The sequence below is a fragment of the Humulus lupulus genome, chromosome 9 (assembly GCF_963169125.1).
Source record: "Humulus lupulus chromosome 9, drHumLupu1.1, whole genome shotgun sequence".
Taxonomy (NCBI): Eukaryota; Viridiplantae; Streptophyta; class Magnoliopsida; order Rosales; family Cannabaceae; genus Humulus; species Humulus lupulus.
Window position 1 is genome coordinate 4,660,898 of NC_084801.1, and position 24,244 is coordinate 4,685,141.

Below are 24,244 nucleotides of genomic sequence, written 5' to 3' on the forward strand. Positions count from 1 at the left end.
ATTACATTTATATTATTATCATATAAATTTTAAATAAATAAACAATATTATATATAAAATAATAACATATACATAATAAATAAAAAATTAAATCAAAATATTGTATATGATTTTTTTTAAATATATATATATAATATGATAACATTTTTAAACATAAATAATAATCTTTTTAATAAAAATTAAGATTATGTATTATATATTATTATTATTATAATGATATTTTATAAGATTTAAATTTATGTTAATATAATTATTAAATATCTAGTTTTGTAGTATTATTATAATAATAATATTTTATAATATTTCAATTCATATTAATATAATTAGTAAAAAATCAAGATTATTTATTATTATCAAAATAATATTTATAACATTTAATTTTACAATAATATAATTATTAAATATCTAGTTTTGTACTATATATTATTATAATAATAGTATTTTATCACATTTAAATTTAAATTTATATTAATATAATTAATAAATATCTATTTTACTTGATTTTAAAGAAATATTTAGAATATTCTTGACTAAAAATTTCGTTTTCTCCACACATTTTATGTAGAAGAGACATTTATACATAAAGACCTAATATGTTCCCTAGAGGCCCCACAAAAACTCTAGTACATACTACTATTAATGCAAAAGTTGCCTTAGTGAAAACTCGTTTGGTTTTAGTTATATATATATATTTATATATATATATATATGTAGTTAAAAGAGAGTTGGTTAAGATCATCAGTTCAGTTATAGTTGTGTTTGAAGTCTGATGAAGACTCTTGATCTAACTCAATGAGATTGTTAAGCTTACAAAAAATGACAACATAAAAGTAAGAGAAGAAAGTAGTTAAGTTCGGTATTTCTCTAAAGGATTCTGTTATGACAAAGTACAATAATAACAAAATTATGTTAATTAATTAAATAATAATAATAATATTTGTAGAAAACGCATTTGAAGAGTTCCATTTTCAATTGTATAATTATAACTCAAGTCTTATTCTCTCTAATTAATTTTTTTCTTCTTCTTAGAATCAACAATGGCGGATTTAAGTCCTGAAGACAACTTAACAATGGAGGAGATAGAAGAAATGACAAACCAATTGGCTTTAGAACTGAAAAAGTCCATTCAAAAACTTCAAGACAAATTTGATCGATATGACAATGACCACAGTGCTGATCATCATCATCATCATCAGTCAGCAGTTTCTGAACTCAAGAAAGATCAAGAACTTCATAAGAAAGAGTTTGATGGTGTCGAGGTTTTGAGATTCAAGGCCTTAGAGAAGCTCAAGCTAAACACCTCAACGCTCATTCTTTTGAAGAAGGACATGGAGAGGTTGAAGAGCCAAGAAGATGATCTGAGCCAGAAGCTTAATGCCTTGGAATCCAAGCTGATCAAGAACAAACAAGAAATGCACACAGATCGAATTTCGATCACATTGTCAAGAAAGCTCGAGTTGTTTATGTTCTATTACATTGCAGAGGCTCCAACGAGTAATGTTTCTGGATGGCAGCTGCAAGAGAAATTCAACTGGCTGAGGCAGAGAGGAGATGTCAAGCGCTTCGAGGAGGAAACTGCGAGTGTTTCGAGGGGGTTGAGAGTGAGAAATAAGCTTGAATTGGAGAGCAAGATTCTTGAATTGGTTATGGAAAGGAAAAGGGAGATGAAGAAAGCTCGAACAGAAGGGAAGAAGGTGTCATACACTCGATGGATTAATGGCGCAAGGAAAGGCGAATTCAATGAGAATAGAAGAAAAAGACTCATTTGGATTCAGTCAACTGTCACTGAGATTTTAAGGCTGATTTGCTCTCAAATGATTGAGCTCATGTTTTTTTTTATTGCCTCAAAAGATTGGGATCATTTGAGTAAGTTTAGGTACTTAAAACACATATTTCGATTACTGGTTCTGCTGCAGCATCAGGGGGAGACCATGTTCTTGGGAAAGATAACTTCTGTGATTGAAAATGTTGATGAGGAACAGCTTCAGGTGGGCAGTCAGTACAGGAGTTTAAGAATTTTAAAAGGGAGAGCTGAAAGAGTTGATGATGATGGAAATCATGGAGATGATAATGTGACAGAATTCGATCGAATTTTGGACTTGTTTTTAAGGGAAGTTTTGTGCTTGGATTCTATTTTGACTTATCCAATGTTTTCTCAAGTGTATGATTACACAGAAGAATTAGTTATTGGGAGTGGTCTTAATCAGTGTATGGAAAAAGTAAAAGAGATTGTATCCAACATAAATGGCTTCTCATTATAGAACCCAAAGGCATTTTCCATTCTATGATTTGTAAATCAAGTTGGCCTTTTTTGAAAATTCTGATTTATGTTCTGTTTTACTCTTTTGGTTTTCAGTCATTGTTTAGTAGATTTGACTATGCAATATCTAAATTAGATAGCACTTATAGAGAAACATTTCTGAGAAAGCTGCAAACAGATATGAAGTAATATGTGCTGAAAATTCTATGTTGTATCAGGAAAATTGTAACTTTTGAACAAGTTAACAACTTTATCAATATATAGCGGATTTTCCTACAGGAGCTTCACTTTAAGCCCTATTGGTGGGACTCTCAGTGTTCTCGACCCGTGAACAGTTTTCGACGCGCTTTTTTTTTATGACCGTGTATATTGTAGCTATTTAGAGCATCCTACAAATTTTCAGAAAATTCCGAATAGTTTACAGTACCGAAAACTAGGTACAAACATGTTGTCACGCATAATTAATTTTCTTTTATGCGCGTGGAAAACAACATGTTTGAACATAGTTTTCGGTACGGTAAATTATTCGGAATTTTCTAAAAATTTGTAAGATGCTCTAAACAGCTACACTATACACCGTCATAAAATAAATCGTGCCAAAAACTATTCATGGGTCGAAAAACTCCACCAGTAAGCTTAAAGTAAAGCCCCAAAATAGATGAATTGTCTATATATATATACATATATTATGTCATTTCAAAAAAAGTACGTAAATGTTGCTGCCCTGATCATAAATATAAGTCAAGATTCATATTAGCACAAAGACTCAAAATGTTGTGTTATTAATTCAGCTTTTTGTACAACTCTTGAGAACAATGAACTCCACCAGTATCTCTGGAATGTGTTCTGTTATCATGTCAAACAAAAAAATAAATAACAGCTTTGGTGTTAAAGAAGTTTAATACTGAAGGCTAAAATGGTTAGTTTGTTAACGAGTTAAAGTAAACGAGGCAATAGGGAAGTTTGTACTAATGTTACTTGCTCTTTTTTGGTTAATAAAATGATAATCATTGTTTCAGCTAATAATATGATAATCAATGAAAAATGTCACAAAATGTAATCACATAAAACGGTTTTAGGGAGGTTTTACAATTTCCAATCCCAAATTCCTAAAACAAAGCACCAATCTCCCACTACTTGGAACTTGCAAAGCCTAAACCCAAAAGAAAAAAAAATAATGGTTGGAACTTAAAACTTGGAACTTTCTCCCCATGGGTTCAAGAACATGAAGACCTACTCCAGTTGCCGCCAAATCACCCCCACTCAGCAGTAGAGCAACAGGGTTCATCCCAATCCAGATGGCCAAGCCTTAAACAACGACAGCTACATATCATTGCAGGTTGAAAACAAACAAAAGGATTTTTGAAGCCAAGGACAAGTAGTAGGGATAAACTATTGTGTCATCTCATCAGTTCTTAAAAGTTCAGTGATCAGCTGGTGGGGATGCTTGTACCTCTGGTGGTTCTGGGTTCTCTCCTACCACTGGCTTCTCTGGCTCAGTATTCTTCTCAGCCTCAGTTTCTGAAAATGCATTGCCTTGCGTACCTGGAGACATAGAAGACATTTTTGTCTCGGTAGGAGCCTTTGTGTCCGCCGCTGGAGGTGCAGGATCCTTTTGATCAGAGAGCCGTTCCCTAGTACTCTCGTATTTGTCATAGCTTGGGCTATGGCCACGATTTCGGCTGTGGCTGCGACTTCGGCTTCGTCTTGGGCTGCGGCTCTTACTCCGACCACGACCGCGAGACCAGCTCCGGCTACGACTGCGGCTTCTGCTATAACTCCTGCTTCTACTCCTGCTCCAACTGCGGCTGCGGCTGCGACTACGGCTTGGGCTTCTGCTATAACCCCATGTTCTAACCCTTTCAGGACTACGGCTGTAACTTCTGCCTCTGCTGCTCCTACCAGCAACCTCTCTTCTATTATCGAACCGTCCTCGTCCACGGCCGCCACCACGTCCTCGTGCATCCATATTATTGTATCTATCGTTCACACGTTCATTCCTACCAAAACCAACATTACCAGCACCTGGGCCTCCAAATCCCCGTCCCCTGTTGCCACGGCCTCCAAAGAAATCACCTCTCCCCCCAAAGCCGCTCATAGCACCATCTCTGGGGCCACCACGGCCACCAAAACCACCATCCCTCATGCCACCATGGTTACCAAAGTTGCCATCCCTCATGCCTCCACGACCTCCAAATCCACCATCTCTCATGCCACCACGACCCCCTCCACCAGAATCAAAACGCCTATCTTTGCCAAAGCCAGGCCCACCGCGCATGGCAATCTCCCGCACTTCAGGGGGTACATGTTGGTTAGCTCCCTCCAGAACTTTGATCAAATCTGCTGCATATTTCCAGTCCTGCTCGGAGAAAAAAGTGTAAGACACTCCAGTGGCGCCAGCTCTCCCAGTTCTTCCAATTCGGTGTACATAGTCCTCAACCCCGGTTGGGAAATCATAATTAACAACCACCCTGCAATACAAAAGGCCAAACAAAATGAATTGGCAATGATACTATATCTTTGAAAGGGTACTAGATTCTCAAAGAAATTTTAAAATGTTAAGAAATGTTGAACTGATTTGTATTGTAAGAGTTAAAAATCTAAATACACAAGCTAACCTTATATCCTTGATGTCAAGCCCACGAGCAGCAACATCTGTGGCAACTAATATTGGTGATTTTCCACTCTTGAATTGACTTAAAACCCAGTCTCTCTCACCTTGAGATTTGTCTCCATGAATTGCAGCAGCACCAAAGTTACGTCCAATAGTACGAGCAAGCTGATCACACAACCTCTTTGTTGAACAGAAAATAATTACCTTAGAACCTCGTTCCTGAGATCTAAGGATTTGCTCTAAACGCCGTTGTTTCTCCATTTGTGGTACAACTTCCACATACTGTGAATTCAGAAAGAAAGAAAAATTACTTTGTGAAGTAGCAATTTAGATACCAAATTCAGTGGCAGAAACCCAACCACCAAAAGAATTGCTAACCGAAAAAAAATTACAGAATAAAAGTCCTATAGACTACTCTGATCTTTGTTGCATTTTGGCAAAGCAGTCAAAAAATCCAGATTTGATTTAAAACCTCACCTGTGTGATAGCTTTGTTTGCAGCAAGCTCATCAACGCGTCCAATATTCACTTGGACAGGATTGACAAGAAGATCACCCGCTATTTTTCTTACTTCTTTAGGCCATGTTGCTGTGTACATGAGAGTTTGTCTGCGTGGGGGTATTTCATTTACAATTTTACGAATTTGAGGTTCAAAACCCATGTCAAGCATTCTATCTGCTTCATCAAGAACAAGCAGTGAAATCTGCCCAAAATCGATCTTCTTCATTTCCAGTATGTCATTAAGACGACCAGGAGTTGCAACAACTATATCTGCACCACGATCTAGTTCTTTTAGCTGAGGACCCTTAGGAGCTCCACCATATAGGCACTGAATCATGAAGACAAAACACATTAAAATCTTAAAACAATATAGGAAAAATCAACTGATATTGCAAACAATAATATAAATATGGCAACATGTACCCACCGTGCAAGAAACTCTTGATGATCGACCAAATTTGATGACCTCATCCTGTATTTGTGTTGCAAGCTCCCTTGTTGGAGCCAAAACCAACACTGTTGGGCCATTTTGAGCATTGTTATGACGTTGTCTCAGAAGCATAAAAGCAGGCATTAAATATCCCAACGTTTTTCCAGAACCGGTTTTAGCAATTGCCACAATGTCCCTACTTTGAAGAGCAATTGGCCATGTTTGTGCCTGAATTGGGGTGGGGGACGAAAATCCCGCAGAATAAATCTGAGAAATAACACAATTCTAGAATGATCAACTACAAATTTGTTAAATACTTGGTAGGTACAGAAGAAAGAAACAAAAACAGAGACAAACAAAGAAACAAAAACAGACAAACAACAACCAAAACAAATAATCTACAAAACAAGGAGAATCCAAAATGAAAAGCCCATGGGTATATGGTTGCTTACAGAAGCAACTTGAGGCAACAAAAGAGGGCAAATAAGACATAAGAGGTGGAGCCTAGAAGCAAGATATCCCAGTCACATCAGGTGTGATTTGGACAAAGGGCCAACTACCCATCTAGATGATGCACAAGAAAGGCTCCAACAGTTCATTTTGCAGCCTCCAAAAAATCAGAATAGTTGTTGCACGTGTAAGTGTGCCAACAGCAGTGCAGCGTACGACATATGCTCCTCCTCCGGAGCAGATATCGCACCTGCGACAAGTGAGAACTAATAAGTTCAAATGTAATGAAACATAACAATTATTATATGTAAAAGGAAGGTCTTGGATCTCATACTAGCTTATGCCTTTTTCCTTAATTGGATTTGAAAAATCATAACATCAAACAATGGTACAAAACAAACTTACATCTCTCAATATCTCTGGGGGAAAGCCAGTAGCCTCAAATGTTGCAAATGGTGCAGGAACATTGTCACCCTAAAAATTCCAATATAAACATTCAAGTTATCAGTACTTAGTAATGATGATAACACGTACAATTTAAATACCCATGGAGGCAAAAATATAGACTTTATCTTTCTCTCATTATATTATGTATTCATCGACAAAACTTCTCACAACAAATGAGATGATGGCTAAAATACTAAAGCGAGCAAAAATATAGTTAGAAAATGCCTGAATCTATATTATCCTATTTAAACGCCATTGAGGAAAATTCAACTTTTTACATCATAGAAGAACACAATATAATACCTAAGCTAGCAGAAATACATACCGATGCAGTAACTTCATGTTGCTGACGATAAATTTCTGCGGGTGAGAAATTCGTAACTTCAGTATTTCCAAAGTAAGGAGGCTTCATTGTAGCATTGTTTGGCAATGGTGGACCACCTGTTGCCTGACTATGCATGGCTTGCCCTGCCCCATTATTAATGGCAGGAACCTGATTCGGAGCAACATTTGGATATGGAACTCCACTGCTCCTCGTGTCCTGGAAGAAATATACAAACATCATTAGCTAGGAAAATCAAACCAACAGATAAAAAACCATGCAAGATGAGAAGATACCTGCTGAAATCTAGGCCCAGGAATGGAAGCAATCTTGGGCTGCTGAGGACCAGCAATTGGTGGCTCCTTGTTACCACTAAACACATAGTCGTTTCCACCTCTACCCTGCATATTGTTCTCATGTCCCATTCTTAATCCAACAGGGGGCATATTAGAATGCTGACCATGCATTGCTGATGAGTCTCTCTCATTTTGTAGCCTACCACCATGTGGATTATAAACCGAATCGGTGACAGTTGGCTGCAATTGACCCATCGCAGTAGGCTGTTGCATATTGTGCAAAGTGCCACTAAACTGTTGTGCTTGACCTGAATGAGCACCCATCTGTAGCATCTGAGCTGAATTAGCTCCTGAAGGAAAATTCTGAGCACCTGAGCCACTTGGTTGCTGAAACTGAGAAGGGGAAAACCCAATTTGATTTCTGTTTTGAAAATCATCTTCTTCCCTCTTTGAGTATCCTGACTTATACTCTGGTTGATTTGCAAATGGTTGCACTTGAACGCCATGCTGAGTTTGTTGCTGCTGTGTACTCTGGTGTCCTTGAGGAGGGATGCCTTGTTGATTATAAGCCATATACTGTAGTGGCGGCTGATGTGTATATTGCTGCGTTTGTGGTGGTGCCACCATTTGAGAGCCTTGACTCTGTGGTGTTTGTTGCCCCAATGGCTGGGGCATTTGATGGCCTGAAGCTTGGGGAATCTGCTGATACATTTGATGCTGCATTTGTTGAGATGGATGCTGCATCATCTGCCCATGTTGTTGCACTTGACCATGCTGTTGAATGGCCTGGCCCTGTTGTGACATTAAATGTCCATGTTGGTTCCCTTGCTGCTGCTGCTGCTGCTGAGAAACTTGCATCATTTGCTGTCCATGCTGGGCTAAGCCATTATTCTGCTGTGAAACTGAATGAGCCACTGGAATTGGAGCCAACTTAGGCGTAGGAGCTGCTGCCGGAGGTGGTCCAAGTGGCAGTGGTGGAGGTGCACTGGCAGGTTTCTCATATTGAGTTACATTTGTTTCAGGATTCCAGTAGTAAAGTATACCTGTGCTTCCATCTATCAAACCCTTCCAAGGTTTTGGAAGTGTGGGATCATCAGGTGCATATCTTGGACCAGTGGAAGCCGATGCAGGCTCTGCAGTTGCCATGCTCAATATCACCTATTGAAACCTAGAACAGCTAGAGAAATAAGACACATCTGGGGTTTAACAAATTAAGCAGAATAACACATTACACTAAAGAACCCAACAATCAGAAACAGTAACCCAAATACATAGAGCAATAACTAACATCCCCAATGGAAAATAATACGTTATAGATAATATTATCCTAAATTATAACAACTCCACTAGCAGAATACAAGAATAATCATAAACTTAAAACAATTTCTCAATCACCATATGGTCCGAGCATCAATCAAGATAAACCCATTATGAGAAATATCAAAAGCAATACATTGGCTCAAAGAACAACCATATCCAAACTATCGTTCAAGAATTAAAAAATTCTAATTCAAAACACAAAGAAAGAACCAAGGCATATGAAAATAGAGTAAAACCCCGGTGCTAAATGAAATACCTCTGAGCAGATTAAGTATGCGTGATATGTAAATCGAATGGATATTAACCTAAAATCTGAGCTCCTTTCCAATCAAGAATCAAGAAGCCTGCGAATTTGAGAAAATTTTCTCGGCCAAATCGCTCGAAGGGCTATTTCAATGTTAGGGTTAAGCAAAAGCCGAAGGAGAAAGCTATTAGCTGCAGTGGCAGTATACCATACGTACGATGCACCTTCATTCATTGATTTTTTTGGGCTTTTTTATCTTGGCCCAACTTTATGGAATAGTCCTGCCTTTTCTTTTTGGGCTATGATAATGGCCCAACCAAATTTTATCATAAATATTCCTCCTATGTATGCTCTTTCATTTATATCGAATATATGACATTTTTAATCTCATATTAATACATATTATTTTTTTAGTGTCGTTTTCTTTTGTTAAAAAGTTAAGTTATATTTGTTTTTTTTTTTGAAAAACCAGAGAACTCTGTATTAATAACTATCAGTCTGCAAAATTGCATACAACTCAAGAGGAATAGTTTCCCCAGTGAATCTACGATCAGGAGTAGAACAAGAATAGCGGGCCAACCAATGCGCCGCCTTGTTCCCTGAACGTTTAACAAAAGAACAAATTACATTTGACAAAGAATGAAGTAACCGCTTGCAATCAGAAATAATCAATCCAGTAGGCGACATCAGCTCTGAAGAACAACACATCGCCTGGACCAACTGAAGACAATCCAGTTCAATCACATAACTCAGAGGAGGAACATGATGCAAGGTTACTACTTCCGCCTCCCTTTCTTTGATCCAGCTAAGCACCTCCTTCAGGCCAATTGATTCAGCAAGAAGAGGAGAAACACTACCAGTTCTAGAGCCCAAAGCTGCCTCTAGAATATTACCAATGTGATCCCTCGCAATCCACCCATAGCCAAATCGCCCTTCAGCCGTGAAAATTGATGCATCGCAATTAATCTTAATAGTTCCTTGTCTTGGTTTGGTCCAACGCTCAACAGAGACAGAAGACTCCCGAGCCTCCTGATGAAAATCCCCTCCATTCGATTGAGCAACCATCCAGCTATCAAGATAAGTAATTGCCTGAAACACCACCCTTTCTATCCCAGCTTCTTTGGCCTTCCAAACTCGGTCATTTCGGGCTTTCCAGATTGCCCAACAAACAGCTGAAATTTTGCCAATCATATCGGCGGTGTGTTGAGTACAAATATCTGCAAACCAGCTATTGAAGGTTAGAAATCCCCTCTGCGAGAAGCCAGCCACCACCTTCGACAGACATTGTTTAGCAAACGGACACTCCACTAGACAGTGGAAAGTGGTTTCAGGGCCTCCACGACACAGAGTACAAATGTTATCTACAGGCACAAATCTCATTTTCAGATTGTGAGCAGTGGGTAAACAATGACTAAGAGCCCTCCACATGAAATTCTTAATTTTTGGGGGAATTTTTAACTTCCAAAATTTACCCCAAAAACTAAGGCTGTCATTCATCTCCCATTGACCATTGAGCTCTTGAAGAAAGTGGTATGCACTTTTAACTGAGTAAACCCCATACTGTTCTTTCACCCAATACCACACATCTCTGTCTTCAAATTCACTCAGAGGTATGCTCCGAATAAGAGTCATGTCCCTATCATTAAAGAGATCCTCCAACATTTCTTCATCCCATTCTTTCCTGTTATTTTTCATTAAGCTGGAGACATAATTATTCTGAAGACCTGGGTGAACCGAATGGACAAAAGGGTCATTCGGGTTAGGAAGCCAAGGTTGATTCAAGATGGGAATATCCCTCCCCGATCCAACCCTCCAACGAACCCCTCGCCGAACCAAATCTTGAGCCGCCAAAACACTCCGCCAGATGAAACTAGGGTTAGACCCCAAACCAGCCTCCAAAAACGATCCCCTTGGGTAATATCGAGCTGAAAAAATTCGTCCCACCAGAGAGTTAGGATTTGTGAGGAGCCTCCATCCCTGCTTACCTAACATGGCCAGATTAAACTCCTTCAATTTTCGAAACCCAAGGCCACCTTTGTTTTTGTGAAGAGTGAGTTTGCCCCAATTCTTCCAGTGAATCCCTCTTCTTGCTGAAGCCGATGTTTGCCACCAGAACTGGCTCATAAACCTCTCCATATCCTTACAAACACCATCTGGTAATAAAAATACGCTCATGGCATAGGACGGCAAGGATTGAACAACCGATTTGATAAGAATCTCTTTACCTGCTCTTGAAAGTAATTTACTGTGCCAGCTTTGAATCCGTTTTCTGACTCTTTCCTTTAGAAACCCAAACACAGCACTCTTTTGTCTCCCTACTATATTCGGCAAACCCAAATACTGAGTATGCTCATTAGCTTCCATCATATTAAGGACCCCAAGCACATCTGCTCTCTCCTGCTGCTATGTATTTTTACTAAAGAAAACTGAAGATTTCTGGAGATTAATCCTTTGCCCCGAAGCTCTCTCGAAAGTGGCCAATAAATCCATAACTATGCTAGCCTCCCTGACATTTGCTTTACAAAAAAGATAGCTGTCGTCAGCAAAAAGAAGATGAGAGACCATAGGAGCCCCACGTGCCACCTTGCATCCATGTAACCATTTTTTCTCCTCTGCTTTTCTGATGAGACCCGATAGCCCCTCTGCCCCAATAATGAATAAATACGGTGATAAAGGATCACCCTGCCTGATCCCACGTGTCGGAATGATAGGGCCATGCATTTCTCCACCATGAACAATCTTATAAGTCACCGAACGCACACAGTCCATAATCAATTGAACCCACCGGTCTGAAAACCCAAGTTATATTTGTTATTTCTTGTGGAATTTGTGATTTTAAATAAACTTGGTTTTATTTTTTTCCTTATATCTTATCAATTTAATTGGACAAAGATCTAATAAATATTTTGAAATTTGGGGGCATTTATGATTATGTTTCTTTTTTATATATAATTTTAAACTGAAAAAATCCCCAAAAGAGTGCTAACAACTTTTTAAAGTAGAGATATAAATTTATTTTTGTATTTTAAATTAAATTTGTTTTAATAAGGTATTGTGATTCATTTTTTTTTTAAACTTATGTCCACTATATATAAATTTGTCAATTATGGTGAAGATGTATCGATTAGAAAATGACAAGGCAATTGAAGGGAGTTTATATTGGCTGACATATTCTAACATTTTTTGAAATTTGAAAACAATTTTTTTATATAAGGTAGTTATTTTTAAAATAAAAATAAACATTCTTAATACATTAAAACCCAAAATTTAAATATATTTCGAAACTTTGGGGGCATTTATGAGATTATGTCCCTTTTTTTTTAATAGATAATTTTAAAACAACTTTTTAAAAGTAGAGATTTAATAATATTCCTTATGATTTGAATTTGAGGGTAAAAAGTGTAATTGTGTCAATGGTGTATGTATGTATGTATATTTAAGTCTTAACTTGATAAAATTTTTGTTTTTAAATTTTTTAAACACAAAAATAGAAATATTATTTTTATTTTTGCATCATTTATTTTAGAGTGGTAAACATTATTAATAATTTTAATAAGATATTTTTAGTTATTGTTTAGTTCAATAATACTCTTTGAATTTTTGAAAATATTAAAATTTTAAGAAATTTGAAAATAATTATGTAATCATATTGCTACACTATTTATTCAACCAATTAGTAGTATTATTTTTATCAGATTTTTTTTTAAATCTTAAAATAACTATTATTGGTAACGAATCTTATATTATATAAATTTAAATAATAAATGCACATCTAAATGGAAGAAATTTGTAAGCTACAAGGATACATAGCAGAATAAATGCATAGAATTATTGATCATTCAACTAGAAGATTTTCATCAGTTAACAAATTGAAAATGAAAAAATAAAAATAAAAAAAATCTGCACAAAACCCTTCTAAAGAAATCTTAGCTAATTTATACATGGCCAAAAGAAAATTAAAAAAAAAAAAACTAAACTAATAAGTACTAGAATATTTTTGTTTATGGTGAATTAAACTTGAACAAGACTCTCTCTATAATCTATAAAGCACCTTCCATACAAAGGATGCAGCTTCAAATTTTCAGAGATAATTTCCTCATTAAAGAAATATGAAAGGTCTTTTCTGTTCCTCAAATTATTCCATTCATAATCAAATCTAATGCCAATCCTATTATGGTAGAGCAATGTAGGCAAACTAAAATTTAGAAATGTCCCTGAAAAACAATAGTCCTTAGACCAAGATTCCTCAACTCCATATTGTTTCATAACCCACACTTGAATCTCATCGCCAATACAAAATCCAAACTTTGGCGCCACACTCACACAAAGGTTACCTTTGAACACGAAGCAATGATGATCGTAGCACTTTTTCTGATCGCTAATGTCTTCTGGAATTTTAAAGTCACGAAATATTTCATCGACGAGATCAAATGCAACGATGGTTATTAATGTTGTTTTCTTCGATGAGTAGTCATAATCGTGCTCTTGTTGGGGTGTTCTTCCAATCCAATGGAGTGTGTTTTCAACGACAGTGTTGCTACAGTGGTCGACAAATTCGAACTTTTTCTTCATTGAAACCGTTCTCCAACACTTAGTTTTCAATGCCAACACCAACACCAACAATTTCGATTTCTCATAATTGCTGGTAACCCAAACCACTTTGTAATCGTTAGCCTTTGAATCGAAAGCAAATCCATAAGAAGAAATCCCGATGGGAATGACAATGTTTGGTTTTTCCAAAACCCTAGATTGCTTAGTAGCTGGATTCACTAGATGGAAATGAAAATTTTTGTGGTAATCGTCCGTAACAAGACACAACAATCCATTACAAACCCCAACAAGTTTTGCATCGTCAAATCGCATACTCGAATAGATTTTTATGATATGATAATTGAAGAAGAAGAGTGAAAGTAGTGTACGACAAGTGTTATCTTTAGCAAAGTAAAGAAGATATCTGCCTTGATTGGTGTTATTATTATTATTATTAGTTCGAAGAAGATGCATGTCAACGAAAGTAGATGAGCTTATGAGGGAATACCATGATTTGCAGACGCACTTGAATCGAATGAGCCACTTCACTTCATGAAACCTCGACAAAATGTTCATAATCAAATCATCGTTTAGATAAGGCACTAGTGCCACTCCTACTGCTTCATCATCATCTTCCATGCTGCAAATTCGATCGATCTCTCTTAATTTTTTGCTATTTGAATAAATAAAAGATTATATATAATTTCCATTCTATTTTATTATTAAAAAAATCTAAAAGAAGAAAACTCAACTCTCCGTATATTGAGGCTTTGAGCTCTCCGTATAGTGAGTTATATATTATGATACCATTATTATAGCATGTGTTAGGTATGTATGTGGTTTTGTTTTTTTATTAGAAGGATATTTTCGTAATTTTGATCAATTGAGAGTATATTTGTAAATATATATATTTCATGATTGAGATAGTCGGCACGAGACTTAGTCAGCAAGTGAGAGGTTTAGTTACAATGAGTCAAATATTCGGCTCGGGGTGAACTTACGAGTATTTTAGTAATTTAGTATATTTGCGAGATTTATCGGATAATGAGAATTTATTTGGTGATACTTCACTTCACTTTAGTTGTTTAAATAAAGGATTATATATAATTTCCATTTTATTTATGTATTAAAAAGATCTGAAAGAAGAACACTGAACTCTCCGTATATTGAGGCTTTGAGAGTTTAATTCAAAAAGGAATAAAATTAAATAGTTGTTATGCTTTTTGAAGTTTGAAAACAAATTAATTTAATTATATAAGAAATATCAAAAGCAATACATTGGCTCAATGAACAACGATAGTTGTTATGCTTTTTAGAATTTGAAAACAAATTAAATTAATTATATAAGAAATATCAAAAGCAGATTATGCACGTGTGATATGTAAATCGAATGGATATTTATTTTTCTGTTATTTCAAATTAAATTTGTTTTGATTAGGTATTGTCATTCAAGTTTTTTGTTTTTAAAGTCCATAATATATATATATATTTAATTAAAAATCATATCAGCATAATGATTTGAATTAAGGGTAAAAGTGTATAAAAGGGTAATTGTGTCCGGGTCTATATATATATATATGTATAAAAGTATCGTCTTCTCTTTTTTGTTTCACACTACAACAATTTTCACTTTTAATGACTCTCTATAATGATCTCTATAATGACTTACACCAATGGTGTAAGTCATTAAAAGTATTCAGGGATATTTAAAGTCTAATGGTGTAAGTCATTAAAAGTTCTTGTCGATGACTACCAAGGTAAGTCATTAAAAGTGGTGGGAGACGTTATTTGTTATAAATTAAAAAGTCGAAAAAAATAATAATTAAATCTGACAATGGGAGCCCTCTAACGTCTCCCTTGGGTAGACGTGTACACATCCAACGTCTCCCCTGGGAAGACGTGTACACATCGGACGTCTTCCCAGGGGAGACGTTGGAAGTGTACACGTCTTCCCAGGGGAGACGTTGGATGTGTACACGTCTACCCAGGGAAGACGTTGGAAGCCTCCCCTATATATCACCTTCCCCGAGCCATCACCAACCAGACGAAACCAGAGGCGATTTCTGGACATTTCCTTGGCGATTTTGGGCGATTTTTCTTCCGTTTTCCTCCTCCGAAAATTGATTTGAGGTAAGTTTTTAAGTTTAATTCATGTTTAATAGTTAGGATAATGTACTATTATTTATTTTCTTTAACTATAATAGGTTAATATTGTGATTTTAGGGTATTTTGTGGGTTGCGATTTTGGGTATTGTGGGTAATTTTGGGCGAAATTGATACCGATTTTGGCCGATTTTCTCATCCAAAAATTAATTTTAGGTATGTTTGTTCATTTTAATTAATGTATAATAGTTATGATTATATATTTTTATTTATTTTCTTTAATTATAAGGGTTAATATTGAGATTTTAGGGTATTGTGGGTTGCGGTTTTGGGTAATATTTGCTTGATTTGAAGAAGATTTGAGATATGATTTCATTATTAAAACAATGCATTATAGTTAGAATGATAGAAATAATTATTTTTGTGTATTTTTTTTATGATTTGTGAGTTTATTATAAATATTTTTTAAAAGTTTGAAAAATGATTTTAATGAAGATTTGAGATACACAATTGAGATTTAATAGTTATACCATGTTATTTACTATTTTTTTTATTTTTTTTTACAATTTAATTCGAAAATTGTAGATTTTTTTTAATTAAATTTTTAGGTTGATTAAGTATATATATGTGTCTAAAATAAGGAAAATAATTTAATTTTAATTTACATACTAAATTGCATGTATAGAAATAAGTAATTCAAGTATATATGAATATGATTTTTTTTATTTATATTATTATATTATTCAAAAATTATATATTTGTATTTATATTTTAATTATTTTATTAACATTGAAGTAGGTTAATTATATATATTATGTTTTATTTATTAATTAATTAATTCAATTTTGTTGGTTGTGAATTTAATAGCAAAGTGCATTGCAAAGTGAAGTAAATTTTCTAGCTAGGACTATTAATTGCAAGAGGTACGTACATTATCTTATCTCTCGTTTTAGTATTATTAAATTTTTGTTAGAGGAGTTTGAATATCTTAAATATTCATTCATAGTGAAGTAGGTTCTGAGATTAAAATTGTGTGTTGCGGTGATAACAGAAGGTTGAGAACTGTGTGTTTTAGTGAAGTAGGTTCTGGAAAATTTGTTTGTGTGCTGTGGAGCTATAAGGAAGAAACTTATTGTGTGCTGTTTGAATTGTTTGATTTGTTGTTAACAGATGGTTAGATCAATATTATAGGGGAAATGCTGTCCGATTTTGTCTAGAATTATGTATTCTATTATTATATTTGAATTGTGTTGTGCTTATTTGATTGGATTTGATAAGATTGACTGATGGCTAGGTTACTAATATAGAAGAAATGCTGTCCAATTTTTCATACGCTCGGCCATATGCTTATGTAGTTTTTATTGTTTAATTTTTCATAGACATAGGAGAAGATATGGATAGAAAATGGATGTCAGCGAATAGGTTATCCGTGGAATATAAAAACGGGGTCGATTTATTCTTAAGATTTTGTTCGGAGAATGTGAAAGACCTAAAATTTACTCGTTGCCCATGTATTAAGTGTGGAAATGTAAGGAAAATGGATCTTAGTAAGATCAAACAACACTTATTTTTCAATGGAATCGACAAAAGTTACACGGTTTGGTATATGCATGGGGAGAGAATGCATGTCGCGCCAACTCCACCAAGTAGACCCAATGAAGTAAGGAGGAATATAGTAGAGGAGAATTGTGATGCATTAGATGATATGATTGATGACGCACATTATTGATTTATTTTAACAACAAATTTCCTAAATTATATTTTTGACTACTACTCTTTTTTTAATAGGTTGTTATACAATTTTTTGGTAGAACAAGGGTGCCAAAATAAGTTTTTATTTGTCAATCCTAATGTTGTTGCCACTAAAGGAAGTTCATTTGAAGAGCGTGTTCAAGGTCTGTTCAAGCGCTGTCGTCAATTAAGATCAAGTGAGCAACTTATGATTGTCCCCTGGAACCATGGGTAAGTTCAAAAATTTGTTACTGCCAGATACTTAGTCCTTATAACATTTGCGTTGGAGACTTATACCAAGTATTGTTTTTCTTGTGCAGTGATCATTGGATGTTGATTATATTGGCCCCATATGCATATTACGTTTGTTGTTGTGATCCGGTGAACTCAGAACTGGAAAACCGTGAAGAAATTGTGGCAGTAATAGTCAATGCTTTCAACCTTTTTCTGACCAGTCTACCAAAACCTCCCGAGATTCCAAATAATATACAAATTGTGCAACCGAAAGTAAGTAACCACGACTTTAATTATACTTGAATTTTACTGATATTTTTTTATATTAATTGCTTGATATTTTATTTAAATATTAGTGTCTGCATCAACCAGACAATGTGGCATGTGGATATTATGTGATGAGAATGTTCAAGGATTACATTGAACATTCACGACCTGGACGTTACTTGAAGAAAGAGGTATGTATATAAATTTATACAAAGTTAATAATTTATTTATTATTAAAGTATATATAATCAAATAATTGATTAACTAATATATTTTACTTTGTATTTTTTGTAGCTAAACACTACGCCATATACACAAGCACAGATTAATGAAATGCAACAACACTGGGCGAACCATATGCTACCGATAATTCAAAGTCATCGTCCCACATATTAGGTTTTTGTCATTTACTTTTACTTTTTCTTTCTTACTATGTGTTTAGCTAGCTAGTGTAATATTTGTTAATTTTGTATGTTTAACAACAAATATTACAATTTTGTATATTTAGCTAGCAAAAACATATTAGATATACACATTTCGGTTTTATTAATGAAAATTCAAAATTTAAATTTGTATATAATTTAGATTTTTTAATTAATATATTTAATTCTATTTCAAAAAAAATTAATATATTTAATTCTATTAATTAATATATACTGAAAATAATTATTTAATTTTTTTTAAAAAAAAATACAAAAACCTATGACGTCTCCCATGGGGAGACTTTGTAGACATCCAACGTCTCCCCCTGGGAGACGTCATAGGGTGTACGTACACCCTATGACGTCTCCCAGGGGGAGACGTTGGATGTCTACAAAGTCTCCCCATGGGAGACGTCATAGGGCCACTTTAGATGGCCCCTGCAACAACGTCTTCCCTAGGGGGAGACATCAAATGTCTACAATGTCTCCCCCATATAGCCATTAAATGTCTATTTTGTTGTAGTGTCATCAATTTTTATTTATTAATTTCTATCTATTATATATATATATATACTAGATACAAGTAATATATAATATACCCGTTGTTTAGTTTTATTTATAGATTTTATTAACTATTTTTATTAAATTTATATTAATATCATATAAATTTCAAATAAATATCATATTTTAATTAAATAATTTATTTATTTTTGTTTAAGTTTATGTTTGTTCTAGTTTTTGAATTTGAGAATAACAACAAGAGATTATATATTTAATGTAATATTAAATATTATAGGTGGATTTTAAATTTAAGTTTCTTGCTAGTTTAAAAAAACAATTTGTTATTAATTAACAGTAGATTATATTATAGGTTTAATATGATATTATTCTAATAAGTGAGTTTAAGTTTAATTCAATTTTATTTAAGTTATAAAATGATTTTATTATTTTTAAATAATTATCATTGTAAAATATCTAAAAAATATCTTATTTTAATTTGTTTAATTATTTATTATTTTGAAATAATTATCATGTAAAAAATCTAAAAAATATTCTATTTTAATTTGTTTAATTATTTATTATTTTTAAATAACTATCAGTGTAAAATATCTCATTTTAATTTTTTATTTTATTTTAAGTATTTACAAACCACCGTTAAATATAAGAATATTCTGTTAAATATAAGAATATTTCGTTAAACTTAACATTAAAAAAAATAAAAAACAGTTAAAAACAAGAATTTCTGTTATCTACACACTTATTATTTATACTAGATACAAATAACGTGCAATATGCACGTTTGCTTAGTTTTATATATAAAATTTATTAATTATTTTTATTAAATTTATATTAATGTCATATAAATTTTAAATAAATATCTTATTTTAATTAAATAATTATTTATTTTTCTTTAAGTTTATGTGTGTTATAATTTTTGAATTTGAGAGTGACAACAAGAGATTATATATTATATGTTTAATGTAATATTAAATATTATAAGTGGATTTTAAATTTAAGTTTCTTGCTAGTTTTTAAAAAAAAAAAACAATTTGTTGCTAATTGACAATAGATTATACTATATGTTTAATATGATATTATTCTAATAAGTGAGTTTAAGTTTAATTAAATTTTATTTAACTTATAAAAAGTATGATTTTATTATTTTTAAATAATTATTATTGTAAAATATCTCAAAATATAGTATTTTAATTTGTTTAATTATTTATTATTTTTAAATAATTATCATCGTAAAATATCTAAAAAATATTCTATTTTTATTTTTTTAATTATTTATTTTATTTAAGTTTAAATATTTACAAACTACTGTTAAATATAAGAATATTATCTTAAATATAAAAATATTCTGCTAAAGTTAACATTAAAATAATAAAAAATCATTAAAACTAAAAATTTCTGTTATCTACACATCTATATATATATATATATATATATAAAGGAGAGCTTCAAGGAAATGATGTGGCACTCTAAAATTACTCCAAACTATTTTTTCTATTTTCTCCTTTAATCTAATTTTTTTATTCATTTTTATTATTAATAACTATTTTTTCTATTTTCTCCTTAAATTTAATTTTTTTATTTATTTTTATTATTAATTATTTAAACTTTATTTTTTTAAAATATTTAAATAACATATTTTTTTAATCTATATATTAATGAGAGTTTCAAGAAGATGACGTGTCACTCTAAAATTACTCCAAACTATTTTTTATATTTTCTCCTTTAATCTAATTTTTTTTATTCATTTTTATTATTAATTATTTAAACTTTATTTTTTTAAATATTTAAATAAGATATTTTTTTTAAGGGTTTATACTTTTTTGGACCCTGTGTTTTTTTCTATTACCTATTTGGACCCTGTGTTTTAACAAATTACTTTTTAGACCCTATGTTTTGTAAAATGATTAAAATAGAACTCTAAACCTGATTTTGGCCAATGTTTTCTCAACTAAAATCACAAATAATTTACCAAACTAATAATTCAGAACAAAAATAAAATCATTCTGCTTAAAAACTGTGTTGTTATATTCAATTTTTTCTTCATCAAAATTGAGTTTAGGGTTCTATTTTAACAATTTTACAAAACATAGGGTCCAAAAAGTAATTTGTCAAAACATAAGGTCCAAACAGGTAATGGGGAAAAACACAGGGTCCAAAAAAGTATAAACCTATTTTTTAATTAAATGCCTAATAAACTAAACAAATAATAAAATAAAACAAAACCTACATTAAACGTTTTTTTTAGATATTTTTTGAATTAAATACCTAATAAACTAACAAAAAATAAAATAATAAAAAAAATACAAATATATACTACATAATATACTTATAAAATAAAAATTTTGAAGCAGGATAAAAGATCATATGGTGTGGTGATATATAGTTAGTTTGGAAAAAACATAGATACTCTATTATGTTAATCTATATCTATATATTATGAGTAATCTATATATAATAATAAATAAATAAATAATCTATCTATTTTTATTTATAACCTGTTGACAAAATACGAGATCCAAATATCAATTTTTAACAATAAATTATCTAAATGAGTAAACACAAGGTCCACGAGTTAATTTTAAAAAAATAAAGGGTCCAAACGGGTAATCGGCTAAAATACAAAGTTCAAAATGGTGTGAACCCTTAAGTAAAACATAAATTATATATATTTATATAATTTACTTTCTATAAAAAAAAAATTTAACACTTTGAATAAATACATAGTCCAAAGGTTAGTTTTTAAAAATAAAAGAGTTAAAACGAGTAATCGGGCAAAGTATTGTGTTCAGATAACCGATCTATCTATTCCTATTTTTAACATTTTGACAAAACTTGAGGTCCACAAGTTAATTTTTAAAAATAAAAGTTCTAACGAGTAATCGGCTAAAATACAAGGTTCAAAATGATGTGAACCCTTTCAAAAAAACATAAATTATATATAATTTAATTTTTATAAATAATTTTTAACCTTTTGAATAAATATATGGTCCAAATGTTAAGCTAAAATACAAGGTTCAAAATGATGTGAACATTTACAAAAAACATAAATTATATATAATTTAATTTTTATAAATAATTTTTAATCTTTTGAATAAATATATGGTCCAAATGTTAAATTATAAAAATAAAGAGTCAAAATGGGTAATCGGCCAAAATACAATGTTCAAATAATCGATATATCCAATCCTATATTTAACCTTTTGATAAAACACGAGTTCTAAAAGTTAATTTTTAAAACTAAAGGGTTCAAACGGGTAATCGTCCAAAATAAATCTTACACAAAACATAAATTTCCATATACATAATTTAGATTGTTTATAAAAAAAATTACGCAAAGCGTATAATAATGATAATAATAATAAAAAATAAAAGCACATTGAAAAAAAAATTTATATCATAGCAATCTCCTGAAAATATTTTAAAATATGTATATTTTGTAATAAAAGAGATATATTTATAGAGCAATGCTTGAGTACGGGGCTATTTTGTATCCGTTTATATAAATTCTTTAGGTTGTGATTCATTTGCTTATGGCATTCTTGGTGTATTTTATTTTTTTCGGTTATGCTTTTTAATTTAACAGACCCATGTGCCTCATTGAATGTGTCCCTTGTTTTTCTCCTTTTTTTCAGGTTTATTTGATATTTTAATTATTTTTTATATACCTTATTTTTTGTTTGTGGAGTCATTTGCTTTCCAATCATTTGTATTGTACCCATTCTTCTCAATGGATAGACCGAGTCATCTAACTAGGCCGAGTCATGGCATTACGAGTTTACTCATCTAAATACTTGTCATGGCATTATAGGAGACCTCAATATATATATATATATATATATATTATATATATATAAGATGAATTAATTATATTTTCATTATTATAGAAGTGATGATGTTCTCTTCTTCATCAGAAAACTTGGAGTTGGAGAGGCCTCCTAAGATTCTCAATAGATCAAATTCACTCAACATCTATGGTATGCATTTTTTTCAATTCTCTCTCTCTCTCTCTCTCTCTATATATATATTTATATATATAGCAAGTAATATTAATGTAATCTATAATATATATATATATATATATGTTTTTGTAGGGCAAACAACAATATTGATGATGCCATATCTCAACACAGATACGATTAGTATTATTCTCTCACATCTACCAGTGAAGACACTCCTACAATTCAAGTGCGTATGCAAATCATGGTACTCTCTCATAAAAAGTCATTATTTCATCACCATGCACCTTAACAATAACTCTACTACTCATCATGACAAGTATCTTGTTTCTAAATTTCCTTATAATAATAACAAACCAGCAGTAAAATCACTCTCCATGACTTTCTTATCTCATCACACCATGAGAGTGGCTTCAAATCTAACCCAGACCTTAGAAAACGCTAGCTTTCTTGGTGTGTGCGATGGATTGTTGTGTGTGGCCATCAATGAATGTGAAGCAACTACTTTCAAGGTCATAAACCCAGCCACTAAACAATCCAAGGTGTTGATAAAGGAACCTCCAAACAAAGCCTCATTGGGATCTAAATCTTATCCTTCTTATGGGTTTGCCTTTGACTCAAAAGTCAATGACTACAAGTTGATTAGGGTTACACTCGAGAAAACCGAGATACTAACTTTGAGAGCCAACACTTGGAGACGTGTCCCCATGACGAGCCACGGCACTAGTGTTATGAAAAGAGTAAGGTTTTTGCATGATCATTGGAGTAGAGCTGTGACAAAGAAAGCACTTTATTGGACTGGATTTAGATTAGGGTTTTCGTATAAGATGTTCATCATTATGTTTGATCTTACTAGTGAAGAATTCCAGGATATTGATCTTCCGAAAAGTGATAATAATAACAATAATGATGACCGGATTTATAGAGGTGTTTCTCGTTGTTCTGTGTTCAGAGATTGTCTTTCTGTGACTATTAATCATGGGCGTTTTTCTAATGATAATAAGGTTGTGGTGTGGGTGATGAGAGAAGATGGTGTTGAGAAATGTTGGACTAAGCAGTACTGTTTTTCCATGGAGCTCTCTGGTCTTTATATTCTTACAGTAGATCAGTATGTTAGGGAGGGAATCAAAGACGATGATTATTGGCCTTTTCAAAGTTGGGATGGTGAATTGGATATCTTCTCTACTAAACACTCTTTGTTCGAGAACTTCATGTTACATCCTATTCTCAAAAAACACAACTTTAGTTATAGAGAAAGTCTTGTTCCACTTAGTTAAGATCAAAAGATTTGGTTGGTAAAAGAAGGTTGCTTTGATAATTATTATTGGTTTTGAGTTTGAACTATAAGTTCTAATTTTTTGTAAATTAACATGAGGCTTTGTAGTTAATATTGTATTGCTCTTTTTTGTTGGTTTCATTAATTATTATTATTGATAGGGTTTATACTTTTTTAGAACCTGTGTTTTGTCTCATTACTTTTTTGGATCTTGTGTTTTCTAAAATAGTTCAAATAATAGACCCCTAAACCCGATTTTGATCAAAGTTTTTTGAACTAAAATCACAAATAATTCGTCAAACTAACAACTCAGAATAAAAATA

General features: G+C 32.5%; 3 protein-coding genes across 4 annotated transcripts; 1 reads left to right on the forward strand and 2 right to left on the reverse strand.

The window, feature by feature from the left end:
- Positions 1–3,222: 3,222 nt before the first annotated feature.
- Positions 3,223–9,043, reverse strand: LOC133800938 (DEAD-box ATP-dependent RNA helicase 46-like). Of its 2 annotated transcripts, none has more exons than XM_062239052.1 (8): positions 8,896–9,043; positions 7,320–8,487; positions 7,027–7,242; positions 6,660–6,728; positions 5,802–6,071; positions 5,352–5,702; positions 4,879–5,156; positions 3,223–4,731 (listed from the first exon to the last, which is right to left on the reverse strand). In XM_062239052.1, the coding sequence occupies exons 2-8, from the start codon at positions 8,463–8,465 to the stop codon at positions 3,684–3,686; spliced, it is 3,378 nt and encodes a 1,125-aa protein (XP_062095036.1). In that variant the 5' UTR covers positions 8,466–8,487; positions 8,896–9,043; the 3' UTR covers positions 3,223–3,683. The 2 variants fall into 2 exon arrangements, with proteins under 2 accessions (XP_062095036.1, XP_062095037.1); XM_062239053.1 differs by having other exon boundaries at positions 7,320–8,496; positions 8,896–9,009.
- A 3,851-nt stretch (positions 9,044–12,894) lies between these two features.
- On the reverse strand, positions 12,895–14,052 carry LOC133799301 (F-box protein At3g07870-like). The gene has a single exon (XM_062237320.1). It carries the CDS (start codon positions 14,050–14,052, stop codon positions 12,895–12,897), a length of 1,158 nt encoding a protein of 385 aa, XP_062093304.1.
- Positions 14,053–22,800: 8,748 nt separating this feature from the next.
- On the forward strand, positions 22,801–23,922 carry LOC133799302 (F-box protein CPR1-like). The gene has a single exon (XM_062237321.1). The coding sequence runs from the start codon at positions 22,801–22,803 to the stop codon at positions 23,920–23,922; it is 1,122 nt and encodes a 373-aa protein (XP_062093305.1).
- Positions 23,923–24,244: the final 322 nt, after the last annotated feature.